Consider the following 13,981-nt stretch of genomic DNA (forward strand, 5'->3'; position numbering starts at 1 on the left):
GACTTTTACTCATTTATTTAAAACTGTTGTTTCACAAATCTTCCGTCAGCATATAATGCAACAAACATTTAAACAGGGCCAAGATAATCACGATGCGACGAAATTTTGCAAAGCAAGATCATCGCCGCACTTGATTCGTACGGGATATGCATGCATGCTATACTTGTGTCACACCGTACATCGCCAAACGTGCTAATCGGAGTTGCAGCGGGGTGGAAACGATGACATACTATTCTCATACAGTCTGTTCTCCTATAACACCGTAACAGAGTTCCTGAAAAACACCGCGTTATGGAAATATCGCGTAAAAGAAATCATATATAATATAAAGGGTAAATCACAGTCCGCCATAACACATGACATGTGTATGCAGGCTGAACAGACCGAGGCGTGTTGGTCGTATCTAGTAGAAGCATCCAGCAGCATCCCGCCTTATGCGATGCTCCGCCAAGGCAGCTGTAAGACCGCTGATTCAAACTCGCGCGACGCAGTTTATGTTAACTCGATCACGTTAGGGGCCATCCATAAATGACGTCACGCACCTGGGGGGGTCAGATCTTTGTGACGATGTGTGACGAGGGCGGGGGGGTGGGTTGAGAAATGTGACGTCACATCAAAATGCACAACTTTAAATATAGAATTGTTATAACACTAATTGGTATAACACTCCTACAACATCAGAGTGCAGCGCCACATTAAATACGCACTACAATGACAATAGTTTAAAGTGATGTTAAGCATGTTTTATTTTCAAAATAGAAATATTGTTTTGGGGGGGGGGGGGGGGCAGAGCTTTGTGATGTCATATTTGAGGGGGGAGGGGTCTGACTTTTTGTGACGCCGTGTGACAAGGGGGGAGGGGGTAAAAAATCGTCCAAAATCGCGTTACGTCATTTATGGACGGCCCCTTATATCCAATTCGCATCCGCGTTCTAAAAAAAAATACGCATGATGAAAACACACGTCGTTACAGGAGAAAGACTACTTCCTGAACACCCCTGCCAGCAATGCACAGGCGACCACCTCCCTCCCATCACCCGGACAGACGACGTTCTATTCCATTTTGCACAATGCGCTGCAAGGAAGTTCATGGTCAAGAAGCCTATGCAGCAGCGTCACACAAAGTCTGCTTCGGACACCAAGGTCTCCAACTGTTACAGCCTCACGTCACTTTACACTACACTACTATACACTACACTACACACTACACTACGATACAGGTGGTTGTTCGTGAGCCGTATGCCAACGTCGAGGTCTGCTGGCCACGACGAGAGGGGTGCATTATGGGGGAGTTCTCTCGCCCACCAGGCCAGACGAGGGTGCAGTCCACCAGGCCACCTAAAATATTAATTATAGATTTGAAGCTTTCGTGACTGCAAGGATTCATACTCTTTGGTTTTTTCGGTAAAGTCACGTAGGTAAAAAATAAAATAAAACTATATTAAATTAAATCGCGTGATTTTATTTAGTTGTTTTCATTTAATTTATTTTATTTTTTACCTACGTGACTTTACCGAAAAAACCAAAGGGCCCTAAAATATTACTTTTTTGGTTTTAAAACCTTGAGAGTCTCCGTCCCAATTCAACGATGGCAAGAGCACATGGTGTGCCGATTAAGTACAGGGCAGCGGGCTGGTTTCGTTAGCAGCACGTGGTGCTGCGAGCCCAGTGACCCATCCGGACCAGCGTGGTGAAGTATGGTCAGCCACTGGCGCTACGCACTTTTAAATCTATAACTCATTTATTTAGAACTGTCATTGTGTATAGTTTTGTTGCCCTTCCCCCGCACTTCCGATTGGCACAGTTGGCTACGTACGGTGCCAAATAAGTTCAACATACATAAGTACAACACTTTCACTCACTCACATAGACTAACACACTGACACTCAGAATAACACTCACATAGACCAACACACTTACACACCTCCTATTAGCATGCTTGGCTACGTACATTGCAAAAGAAGTTCAACATCCGTACTTGCTCACTTACACAGACTAACACACACACACTTACTCACTTTCACACACTCACACTGCAGAATAGGGGGGTAGGGGGGGACACGCAGACTCCAAATGCATTGGCATTATCAGGGTTCGGGATCGAACCCACTCGCTCCTGCGCGCCAGGCTAGGGAGGTAACATCTCATGCGCCACCGGGACGGGGGCAAAAACAAAGATCCCCCGTGTAGCCTGAACAGACTGTTGGGGCAAGTGCTGTTAGCGAGCACCGATGAAGGCCGGCACGGCAGATGAGGGAGTGGGTGGCCAACACCACGCCCGGCCGCCTTTGTCTCTCCAGTGGCGATGTGTACACACCACCACACCAGGTACTCATTTGAGGCTGAGTCGACCTAGGGAAGGCCCATGACCGATTCAGATAATCGTCACTGGGTGTTGGCCGTGAGCGGGAATCGAACTCGAGTCACCGGGTTGGTAGGGCAGCGTGCTCACCGCTACTCTACCGCTCCCCACTACGACGGGGACACACGCACACACACACAACTTTGAGTCCATCAAGAGTGGTGTAATATCAGGAACGTTATCGTACGGCATCCGATCAATTGCGTTGGGGCAAAGCGAGCGCGCTTGGGGGGCAGCACTCGTCACCGGACGGGGGCCGTGGACCCCCCCCCCCCCCCCTGGTGGTGGATCGGGAGCAAATGTCAAAACCGGGCCCAAGAGAGAGGACGGCTCGTCCGGGAGACGGAGCGACGAAACTGGTTCTGCGCAGCAGGTTCCAAGGCAGATGATCACAATCACGGGAACACGAGGGGCGAGGGGCGGTGGCTTGGGGGGGGGGGGGGCCTTCGAGGCCTTCGTCCACCAGTGGGTTGATCACGGCTCACGGATGACTACGATTATAAACGTCCTGCGGCTCCAACGGCCACCGATCGTCTGTTGGGCGCCGTCCCTCCTTCGGAAAACGATCGTCACGCCACGCTGGGCCCCCCCGGCTGGCGTGGGGTGGGGGGGGGCGGGTCGTGATCCCTCCGGTGACCCTGCCCCCCCCTCAGTAGCGCCGATTCATCTTGCGGAACTTCTCGTAGTGGAAGTCGTCCGTCGCTTTGTCGGCATTGGGTCGCTTGAACCCAGGTCGGTGGTCACCTGTAGTGGGGATACACGGGGGCGCGCGGGGAAACACGGGAGTACACGGCGGTTATGAAGGTGGTAACGGTTATAGGGGCAGCTGTGTGTGTATGAGCGTAGTGGCGGTTATCAAGGTGGTGATAAAGGTGTCTGTGTGTACGTGCATGGTGGCGGTTATAAAAATGGTGATGGTTATAGGGGTGGCCGTGTGTGTACGAGCATCGTGGCGGTTAGGAAGGTGGTGACGGTTATAGGGGTGGCTGTGTGTGTATGAGCGTAGTGGCGGTTATGAAGGTGGTGACGGTTATAGGGGCGGCCGTGTGTGTATGAGCGTAGTGGCGGTTATGAAGGTGGTGACGGATATAGGGGCGGCCGTGTGTGTATGAGCGTAGTGGCGGTTATGAAGGTGGCGACGGTTATAGGGGTGGCCGTGTGTGTATGAGCGTAGTGGCGGTTATGAAGGTGGTGACGGTTATAGGGGCGGGCGCGTGTGTATGAGCGTAGTGGCGGTTATGAAGGTGGTGACGGCTATAGGGGCGACCGTGTGTGTATGAGCGTAGTGGCGGTTATGAAGCTGGTGACAGTTATAGGGGCGGCCGTGTGTGTATGAGCGTAGTGGCGGTTATGAAGGTGGTGACGGTTATAGGGGTGGCCGTGTGTGTATGAGCGTAGTGGCGGTTATGAAGGTGGTGACGGTTATAGGGGTGGCCATGTGTGTATGAGCGTAGTGGCGATTATGAAGGTGGTGACGGTTATAGGGGCGGCCATGTGCGTATGAGCGTAGTGGCGGTTATGAAGGTGGTGACGGCTATAGGGGCGGGCGTGTGTGTATGAGCGTAGTGGCGGTTATGAAGGTGGTGACAGCTATAGGGGCGACCGTGTGTGTATGAGCGTAGTGGCGGTTATGAAGGTGGTGACGGTTATAGGGGCGGCCGTGTGTGTATGAGCGTAGTGGCGAGCGTGACCACGCACCCTCCTTCTTGTCGGGGTGCTGCTGGGCCTTGCTGGCACGAGGTTTGCTCTCCTCGCGGTGATAGCCCCGTCGAGAGCCGTGGCCCAGCTGCTCGTGGGAGACTGCACGGGGAGGGCGGGGAGGAGACGCGACAGGGACTCACATCAACACAGACTCAACGTGACCCACGACTTCTCCTTTACCACAACTGAGCCAAGCCGACTCGGCACGGCCCAGCTCAGGAGCGACCGCGTTCTTTTTCCAACGCGCAAGCCGAGCCGTCCTGCTATAAACTAATTAAAACTAACCTAATTTTTTTATTTTACAAGGTAAGGCCTACTGAGCTAAATAGCTCAACGAAGTGGCTTATCACGTGGAAATGTATAGCAGACAAATACTCTAAACGCGTGATGTTGATTCTAAATACGCAGGGAAAAACCGCAGGACCCGGAGAAAAATCCAGAGCTACGGGGCGAGAAACATGCAAACTCCAAATATACAGCAAGCGTCAGGGTCGGGATCGAACCCACGAACTCCTGTATACCAGGCGAAGTGAAAATCTCTCTAGGACGCATGCGGGAAACGAGCGAAACAGCCTTGGTCTCTCCAGTGGCGACATTTACACACCACACCAGGTACTCATTTGAGACGGAATAGACCTGGGAGAGGCCCAGGACCAGTTCGGATAATCGTGAATGGGAATCGAACTCGGGTCATCGGGTTCGTAGTGCACCACGCTAACCGCTAAACCACCGCTTCCCACACACACACACTCAAAAACAGACATACATACGCGCACACCCACACACTTGTGTACAAATACAAAGATCCCCATATAGCCTTATTAGACTGTTGGGGCAAAAGCTGTTAAGAGAGCACCTATGAAGGATGGCACAGCACATGAGGGGGTGGGTGGGTGGCGATGTTTACACACCGCACCAAGTACTCATTTGAGGCTGAGTCGACCTAGAAGAGGAGGCCTAGGATCGATTCAGATAATAGTCACTGCGTGAGTGGGAATCGAACTTGCATCGCCGGGTTCGTAGTGCTGAGCGCTAACCACTACACTACCGCTCCCCACACACACACACTCAACTACAGACACGGGCACACACACATCTGTACAAGCACGAACACATACACACATGTACGTACAAACGAATACAAAGATCCCTGGTATAGCCTCAATAGACTGTTGGGGCAATTGCCAATGAAGGCTGGCGCACGGCACACGAGGGGGTGGGTGGCCAGCACGCGTCCACCCACCCACACACATTGACGTACACACGCCCACCCGTAAACGCACGAACACGATACACGCGCAACACACGTACGCGCGCGCGCATGTCACGCGTGCACGCACATCGGTTGTGCTGCACGTAGTTGACGGCCATGTTGGTGGGCACGAAGGAGGTGTTGTTCTGTTGGCGGTGGCGGCGCCGCTCGGCCAGCAGCAGCTGCTTCGCCTCCTCCGTCATCTCGATGTTGCGGATCTTAGCGCTGGCAGAAGAGGGGGGGGGGAGAGATGAGGCGATGACGCACGAGAGACGGTTCCACGACTGGTTCCGTGATCGACCATCGGCATTCTGTGGCTGCGTCTCCGTCGCTGTGGCCGTGACGTTGCTGCTTCTGCCTTTCATGTTGCAATCTACGCTGCTGCTATTGCCTTAACTTGAACCGGGAGTTTATACTTTTTGCATTTTTTTCCGGTAAAGTCACGTAGGTAAAAAACTCAATGAATTAAAATGAAAACAACTGAATTGAATCACGACGTTTCGGGCGAAACACAAGAGTCCGTCTTCAGGTGGGGACAGACACAGCGAAAGAACAACCGCTTAAGTGTGCCTAAGAGATGGCTGTGACGAGGGAATATATAGCTGCAGGGGAGGGGGGAGTAGAGGGGGGGGGGGGGCCAGGGTGAGTGTGGGGGCGAGGTGTGGGCTGGGAGGTGCGCATGTGATGCAGGGGGCGGAAGTTGAACTGGTTGATAAGAAAGCTAAATTAAGCCGATTAATGACACCATTTGTTATGCTGCAGCGGAGTAAACGAGAGTTGCTAGGGAGCTAAGCTTGCACGCTCGAAACAACGCGCGGCAAATTTCCAAGTGATGGTAGTAAGCAGGGCTTGGAGTCAAATGTCTTAGTGATGGTAGTGTGTAAGGCTGGGAGTGAAAGACTGGGAACATGGATATGAATATAAACTAGCTGCCTTGCAGTAAACTGCAGTAGACTGCAAGGCAGCTAAAGTTGAACTTGGTATTCATCTTCTTGGTTCTTTCCGTAAAGTCACGTAGAATGTAAATAATAAAAAAGAAAACATAATAAATATGTTTCTTATTTCCATTCTACGTGACTTTACCGAAAGAACCAAGAAGATGAATCCCTGCAGTCACGAAAGCTTTAAATCGAAATTGAACTTGGTAGTTAACTTGGTAGGGGAGTTTATCCTCTGTAGGCCCTGCCCTTTCCTGTTTAGCCCCGCCCACTTACTGATCAGGCCACGCCCCTGGTTGCTTAGGCCCCGCCCATTATTGTTTAAGCCCCGCCCCCTTGCCGTACAGACCACGCCCCTTGCTGCTTAGGCCCCGCCCCTCGCTGTTTAAGCCCCGCCCACTTACTGATCAAGCCCACCCCTTGCTGCTTAGACCACGCCCCTTATTGTTTAAGCCCCGCCCCCTTGCTGCACAGGCCCCCCCTTGCTGTTTAAGCCCCGCCCACTTGCTGAGCAGGCCACGCCCCCTTGCTGCTTAGGCCCCGCCCATTACCTCTTCTTCCTCTTTGGGCTCTGCGCCTTTCCTTTTTAGAAATCGGCCCCTACTCCTTGAAGCCCCGCCTCTTTCTATGTAGGCCCTGCCCCCTTGCCCAGACACGCGGATGGGGTGGTTTGGGTAGCGGTGGGCGGGGGGTCAGTGGGGGTAGTGGTGGGTGGGAGTCAGTGGGGGTAGTGGTAGGTAGTGGTGGGCATGGGTCAATGGGCATAGTGGTCGGCAGGGGTCAGGAGGCGTAGTGGTGGGCGGGGGTCAGTACGGGTAGTGGTGGGCGGGGACAGTGGGGGGCAGGGTCAGTGGGGGTAGTGGTGGGCAGGTGGGTAAGTGTGCATCAGTGCGAGTACCAGTTCGGTTATTGGCGTGTGTGCGCTGGTCTGTGCGCCTGCGTGCGGGTCGTCGTTTGCATGCACGTCCGCTCGTGTTCCTTTCTGCGCATGCCTGCGAGGTGCCTTAGTCTGCGTGTGTCCGCGCGTGTCTGCATGCGTGTCGTTGTCCGCGTGTCGCACGCATGTCGCATGCGTGCCGTGCGCGCTCACTCGATGCCCAGGTCCACCTCCGGGATGCCGCTCAGCATCTGGTTGGAGAGCATCTCCTCGGTGCGTTTGGCCGAGTTGACGCGCAGGTTCTCGGGCAGCTCGTAGAGGGCATCCTCCGCGCTCCGCTGCCGCGCCGCCATCTCCTCGCTCTCCTCCACGCCCTTGCGCTTGCGAAGCTCCGTCTCGATGTACTTCATCCTACCGGCGCCCGCCGCACACCCAAGGCAGCAGCACAATTAGCGTCGCCCCAAGCGGCGGTGCAGCGTGGTCGGCATGGGCTCTGGTGGCAAGCGATTAAACGAATGACCCTCCACCACCGCCGGTCTCAATGGAACGGGCACCTGAGCCCCTTGCGGCCCGTAGGCAACCCCCCCCCCCCCTACAGAATCGCTGGCTAGGCCACTGCGATCGTCACACACGGAGTTGGCTCTTGCCTTTAAGAACCACTCCTTCTCAGAGACGTTGATGGAGGGGGAGGCGAGGGGAGAGAGGGGTCAGCATGGGACTGGTCGAGTTCTCCGTGTGATTAGCTTGGAATGAAATCTCCATATACACACACAAAACCAAAGATCCCTCGTGTAGGCTGCACAGACTGCTGGGACGAGTCTCGTGAGCGAGCGCCTGTCAATGCCGGTACGGGACGCGAGGCCGCCTTTGTCTGCTCAGCGCTGATGTTTACTAGACACTGCACAAGGTACTCATTCAACGTTGAGTCGTCCGAGGGGAATCCCAGGACCGGTTCAAATATTCGCCGCTGGTCATCACTGGGAATTGAAATCGGGTCACTGGGTTTGTAGTGGAAGTGCGCTAACCGCTACACCACCGCCCGCTGCTACATGCACGTACGTGTACGTACGTATATATGTTGAACTTATTTCGCACCGTACGTAGAAAACCGTGGTAAACGGTTGGCTACATACAGGTAGTCCTCTGCTTACGATGGAGATGCGTTACGACGACCCCATCGTAAGTCAAAAAGTCGAAGATGGCCTAGCCTACCCAGGAGTCTTAAAGAATGGTGATAATTTAGCAAAACAGAGCAATTTACAGTACCGTACTGTATAAACTATATACTGTATTATTCATTACAATACTGTATTGCACAGTAAAATGTAAAGTAAAAAAACAAGGTAAATTCTTAACCTATCTATATGAACTGCAATTTAATAGAAAGATTTTTTCAGGAAACAATCCTATCTGCATCACACAAGGCGGGAGATGCGTACATCCTAGCAGCGTCCCAACGTACAGCATCGTACCTCGTACGCTGCTGTGTTTGCCTGCTGCGCGAAATTTTTAATAACTTACAATTTTGTATCGCTATCGCCATCGTAAAATCGAAATATCGTAAGTTGGACCATCGTAACTCGGGGACTATCTGTATAAACAACTTCAGAGAAAAATCACACGTAAGAATCATCATCATCATCATCACGATCCATAGGCAGATAGCCCGTAGCTGTCCACCCCACATTTCGTGATTTGGTCATCACATGCATCGGAATACTTGAGTCTTTTTTTTTCTTCACGGCCGAAGTGTCGGTACCCTTTCGCCCGACCCTCCTTATCCACGCTTGGGACTGGATCAGATATCCACTGGACTGTAAGAATGGATTATGGAATAATTCTTCAACAAGCGGTGCGTCTTCGGGACGGTTTATTCCGCAACACGGAGGCTTGCCGGGCCAGTCGTCTGGGCAGACTGCGGTTGGAGTTTGGCTGATCAGCATCATTTTTCTCAGGTCCGTCTCTCCCCGTGTTTTCTGGGCAGCGCCGTGGCAAACGTGGCTGGGCTTTCCTGACCTGCCGAGTCTCTAGCAGCATCACAATGTAACGCGCGCTTTCGGATGCAGACGTCTGGAGCGCTCTTCCTTCCGATATTCGGAACCCACTGGAGCTATGCAATGTGAAATCTCGATTGAAAAGTCGATTCTTTAAACCTGCTTTATGCGTTTAGTTCGTTGTCCTTCCCCCTGCATCTCCGATTAGCGCGGTTGGCTACGTACGGCGCGAAAGAAGTTCAACGTACATAATGACAAATCGAGTTTCGCACAGCGCCCGATACGCAGCTGGCTTTAATCTGCTGCCAGGAGGGGGAGTATACTGTTAGGTTTTTTCGGTAAAGTCAAGTAGGTAAAAAATTTAATAAATAATAGAAATAATAATAGAAATAAAATAATAAATCACGACGTTTCGGAGGCAACACAAGTCTCCGTCATCAGGTGGGACCGTCACAGCTGAATTTACTGTATTAAGGAGGGGGAGTGATGATCGCTGCTGTGCAGGGGATCCCGGTTGAATAACCTGCGTTGTCATTTTCAAACTTTCAAAAAAAAAAAAAGGACCCTGACGCGGCACACGCTGGCCTGCTCCTGCGAACGACGTCACGGGATCTTCAGTCCACTGTAGGTGAAGCGGACGGCACGTAACATTGTTACTATTACCATTAATAAGGTTGATACCACCGCCACCACGGGTATTAACCGGGGCGGCCGCCAGATTCGAACGGCAAACGTCCGCAACAACAAACGGCGAACGAAGCAGCGCCCCCGAGTTACCGTGTCTGCCTCCAGACGCACACACACATGGACGGACGGACGCACGGACAGATGGGACACACGGACACCACTCACATGTCTGCGTCCTCGTCGCGCCGGTTCGTCTCAGCCGAGAAGGCCGTTCCGAGGTTGGTGAGGTCTTTATCCTCATCCTCACCGCTCCTGCGCACGGTGCATCATACATGGCGCCACACGAACAGCGTATCACACACGCGTAGCGTGACATACGCAGCATCACACACCGTGTCACACGCATCACAGGGTCACACACACAGCGTCACACACAGCATCACACACAGTGTCACAGGCATCACAGGGTCACACACACAGCGTCACACACAGCGTCACACACAGCGTCACACACAGCGTCACACACAGCGTCACACACAGCGTCACACACAGCGTCACACACAGCGTCACACACAGCGTCACACACAGCGTCACACACAGCGTCACACACAGCGTCACACACAGCGTCACACACAGCGTCACACACAGCGTCACACACGGTGTCACGCGCACACAGAACATCATACACACGTCAAAAACAGCGTCGCACAAACATAGCATTGTGTAGGGGTTACAGTGGTGGGAGCGGTAGGGGTACAGTGGTGGGAGCGGTAGGGGTACAGTGGTGGGACTGGTTGGGGTACAGTGGTGGGAGCGGTTGGGGTAAAGTGGTGGGACTGGTTGGGGTACAGTGGTGGGAGCGGTTGGGGTACAGTGGTGGGACTGGTTGGGATTCACGCGAAGCAAGACGCCATGGCTGAGCATTTCACCGGTCGCGATTGCGATCCTTGATCCGTTTCATGTCCACCATGCCGCCTGTGTCCATCTTGAACGGGTCGCTCTGCACCGCCACCAGACACACAGAGTCGGTAAAAAATATATCGGTAAAAAATATATATTTTTTCCACTGGCGCATGTGAGCCAAGCCAGCCCTTAGCACAGGCATGTGTGTATGTGTGTAAGTATGTACCCCTAAGTCTCATATATAAAATTAATGCTATGTGTGACGCTGTTTGTGACATCGTGAGTGTGACGCTGCGTATGTGTGTGATGCTTCTGTGTGCTTGCGACGTGTGTGACGCTGTGTAATGCTCTGCATGTGATACACTGTGTGTGTGTGTGTGAGACGCTGTGTAGGTGTTTATGTATGTTGAACTTCTTTCGCAGCAGCGTTTCTAGCCAAACGTGCTAATCAGAGGTGTGGGGGTAAGGACACCAAATTTAAACACATATAGCAGTTTTAGAGAAATTAGTTTTCAATGTACTATAGTGGTGTAGTGTATAGCAGTGTATAATAGTGTCGTGTATAATATTGTAGTGTATAGTGTAGTGTACTGCATAGTAGCGTAGTGTATAGTTGTCTAGTCTGTAGTGTGTAGTGTTATAGTAGTGTGTATGTAAGTATGTTGAACTACTTTCACACCGTACGTGGCCAATTGATCTACTCGGAAGTGCGGGCAAGGAAAAGGGTGGTTTTCCACTGCCCATTTGCCAAGCCAAGCCAGAAGTAAAGGCGTGGTATGGAAGCCTTGCAAGAAGATATTCTACTGGGGCTACGCACTTTTAAATCTAAATTTAAAATGAATTTCTTTAGAATACTTTTTTGTGTTTCGTTTGTTGTCATTACCCCGTACCTCCAATTAGCACGGTTGGCTACATACGGCGCGAAATAAGTTCAACATACGTGCATACATTAGGCTTGTTTGTTTTTCCCATCTGCAATTGTGGATTTCTGTGATGTTATGCAAGTCTATGGGTCTCTACGCAAGAGCAGACTGAGACCATTAACTCACTGCACTTGACAACCCGGTTTAATCACAACTCAGTCTGTGTGAGTCTATGGGTCTCCATGTGAGTCTATGGGTCTCTGTTCAAATTTATGGGTCTCTACGTTGGGTATTAGTGACCAGGCTGAGACCATCAACTAAGTGGGCAGCTGAAACCTGGATTGGAACCCAGGCCCTCAACGGTGCTGGCTCAAAGCCTGCGACCACTCCTGGTCACTGGGGTTTATTTGGTATCACGTGGGGTGTATTTTAGTGTCATTTGGGGTGCATTTGGTGGTGCGTGAGTGACTCACCATGGTCTCCTCCTCGTTGGTGAGCTTCTTCCCCACCGACAGTGCCACAGCGCTGCTCACCGCAACGCGCGCAGACACGGCAACGAGTTGACCGAAGGGTTGCCCGCAACATTGCGATGAAAAATAAATTTTAAAAACTCCCAGCGCTAAAAGCATATTCAACTTCAACAGCCCTTGTCAATGTGGTGCCCTGATCTCCAAAGAAGCCCTGGGATAGTGGCGGAGTAGCATTATCAGTTTTCATTGATCTCACAAAAAGGCTCTGACTTTGCGCAGGGGGTCAGCAACCTGCAGCACCAGGGCAGCAGGCAGCTCTGTAAGGACTGCTTCGTGACGTTCTTCATTAACCGTTTCCCATTCCGATGACGTACATGAAAGGGTAAAACCTAATCTTATTTTTCGTACTTTTGATACTGGCAAAAAGGTCCCAGAGATATTAAATAGTATAATATACAAATCACGACTACATTATTTTACCGACAAAATACATAAATGACGGGGTGTTTATTTATTTGACAAAGCGAACACTATCATCGCTAAGGATAACTCTACCTCCGATATTGGAATATTTGATAATCCATGCATGTGCACAATTGTTCTTCTTGGTTTTTTTTGGCTGGTACTATTATGCCCAATGAGTAGGGCATTGGGTTACACACACCCCACACGTACACCCCGCAGCGCATGTGTGACAAACAAAGACAAAGATCCCCCATAAAGCCTTCAATAGACTGTTGGGGCAAGTGCTGTGAGCACTTCAATCAAACTATAAAGTGTTGCAGGCACATTGCATTGTGGGAAGGTACATCCTTGTGAGAGACACAGTCCACTGGGCACTGCATCCAAGGCCCAACAGCCCCAGGGGGTCTCAATCAGGGAGATTTACCAGCCCCACATCCCAGAAGCGGATAAATCTGAGTGATAAGACTATGAGCCACACACTCTCACTCACACACGATACGAACATTAAATGGTTGCCACCTGTTTGACTCCGGTTTGACCACAGTTTGACGCAAACACTCGGGAATCGGCATCTGCGTTCGGTTAGCAGGAATTGATTTGTACCAAACATCTGGTACCGGTGTTTTGCTGTGTTGAACTTTTTTTAAACCACAGCAGCGAGCCGCATAGTTGTCATAGCGCGAGGCTGACCTCTGAATATATCCGGGTCTGGGCTACAGTGGGAAAAGGTGGCGAGCCCAAGACCCGAGCAGCAGCACCAGCAGAACGACAGCCCCCCCCCCCCCGTACAAGCAACCTCTTCCTTACCTGACACCGTGTGGCCGCTGACGAATCTTCTGCATTTCTCTCATCTCCTCCAGCTTCTCCCTGCAAACAAGCGAAACGCCAGATTTAGTTACAGAGCCAAATCAACAAGATCCGCTGTTCGCCGCTAGGTGGCGGTGACGTCACCACGGCGCTTGTGCCATGCTAGGTGCACTTTTGAGGCCCACATGAAGTGTCAAAGGCTCGCTGCTGGCGGGTCACGGAACGGACCCTGGGGCACTGTGGTGGCGAAATGTTAACTTCCTCGCCTGCTATGCAGGAGGTCGTAGGTTCGATCCCGTGGTCCTGTGGATTTTTTCTCCGAGTCCTCGGGTTTTTCTCTCCCCATTTAGAATCAACATTCGTTTAGAGTACAGTAAAACCTTGGATTGCGAGCATAATTCGTTCCGGAAACGTTTTTGTAATCCAAAGCACTCGTATATCAGTTGTGATCATGCGACGCTCGGCAGACAAAGCGTATACACGGACTACTCGTATTGCAAGACCTCGCTCGTGTATCAAACTAATCTTTCTTACATGTTTTTGCTCATCTTGCAAAACACTCGCAGACCAAGTTACTTGCAATTCAAGGTTTTACTGTATTTGGAGTTTGCTGCTATAAATTTCCACATGAAAAGTCACTTAATTGAGCTATCATTTCTAATTCTGGCCAGGTTGCTTCTTTGTATTTTTGTGATTTGCTTACCGTCCCTCTACTTTGCACT

The 13,981-nt window shown here is 51.4% G+C and overlaps 1 protein-coding gene across 1 annotated transcript in view; it reads right to left on the minus strand.

The window, feature by feature from the left end:
- C61H9orf78 (chromosome 61 C9orf78 homolog) overlaps nt 1-13,981 on the minus strand; it is a 17,615-nt gene continuing 3,634 nt past the window's right edge. The window contains exons 2-9 of the mRNA XM_078619167.1: nt 13,260-13,319; nt 11,991-12,042; nt 10,681-10,751; nt 9,977-10,063; nt 7,344-7,541; nt 5,404-5,540; nt 4,061-4,162; nt 1-3,106 (exon numbers count right to left, since the gene is read on the minus strand). Coding sequence (XP_078475293.1) covers nt 3,012-3,106; nt 4,061-4,162; nt 5,404-5,540; nt 7,344-7,541; nt 9,977-10,063; nt 10,681-10,751; nt 11,991-12,042; nt 13,260-13,319 — 802 coding nt within the window. The 3' untranslated portion in view covers nt 1-3,011. The remainder of the gene's footprint in view (nt 3,107-4,060; nt 4,163-5,403; nt 5,541-7,343; nt 7,542-9,976; nt 10,064-10,680; nt 10,752-11,990; nt 12,043-13,259; nt 13,320-13,981) is intronic.

This window comes from Lampetra planeri, chromosome 61, assembly GCF_965212315.1.
Source record: "Lampetra planeri chromosome 61, kcLamPlan1.2.h2, whole genome shotgun sequence".
NCBI classification, from domain to species: Eukaryota; Metazoa; Chordata; class Hyperoartia; order Petromyzontiformes; family Petromyzontidae; genus Lampetra; species Lampetra planeri.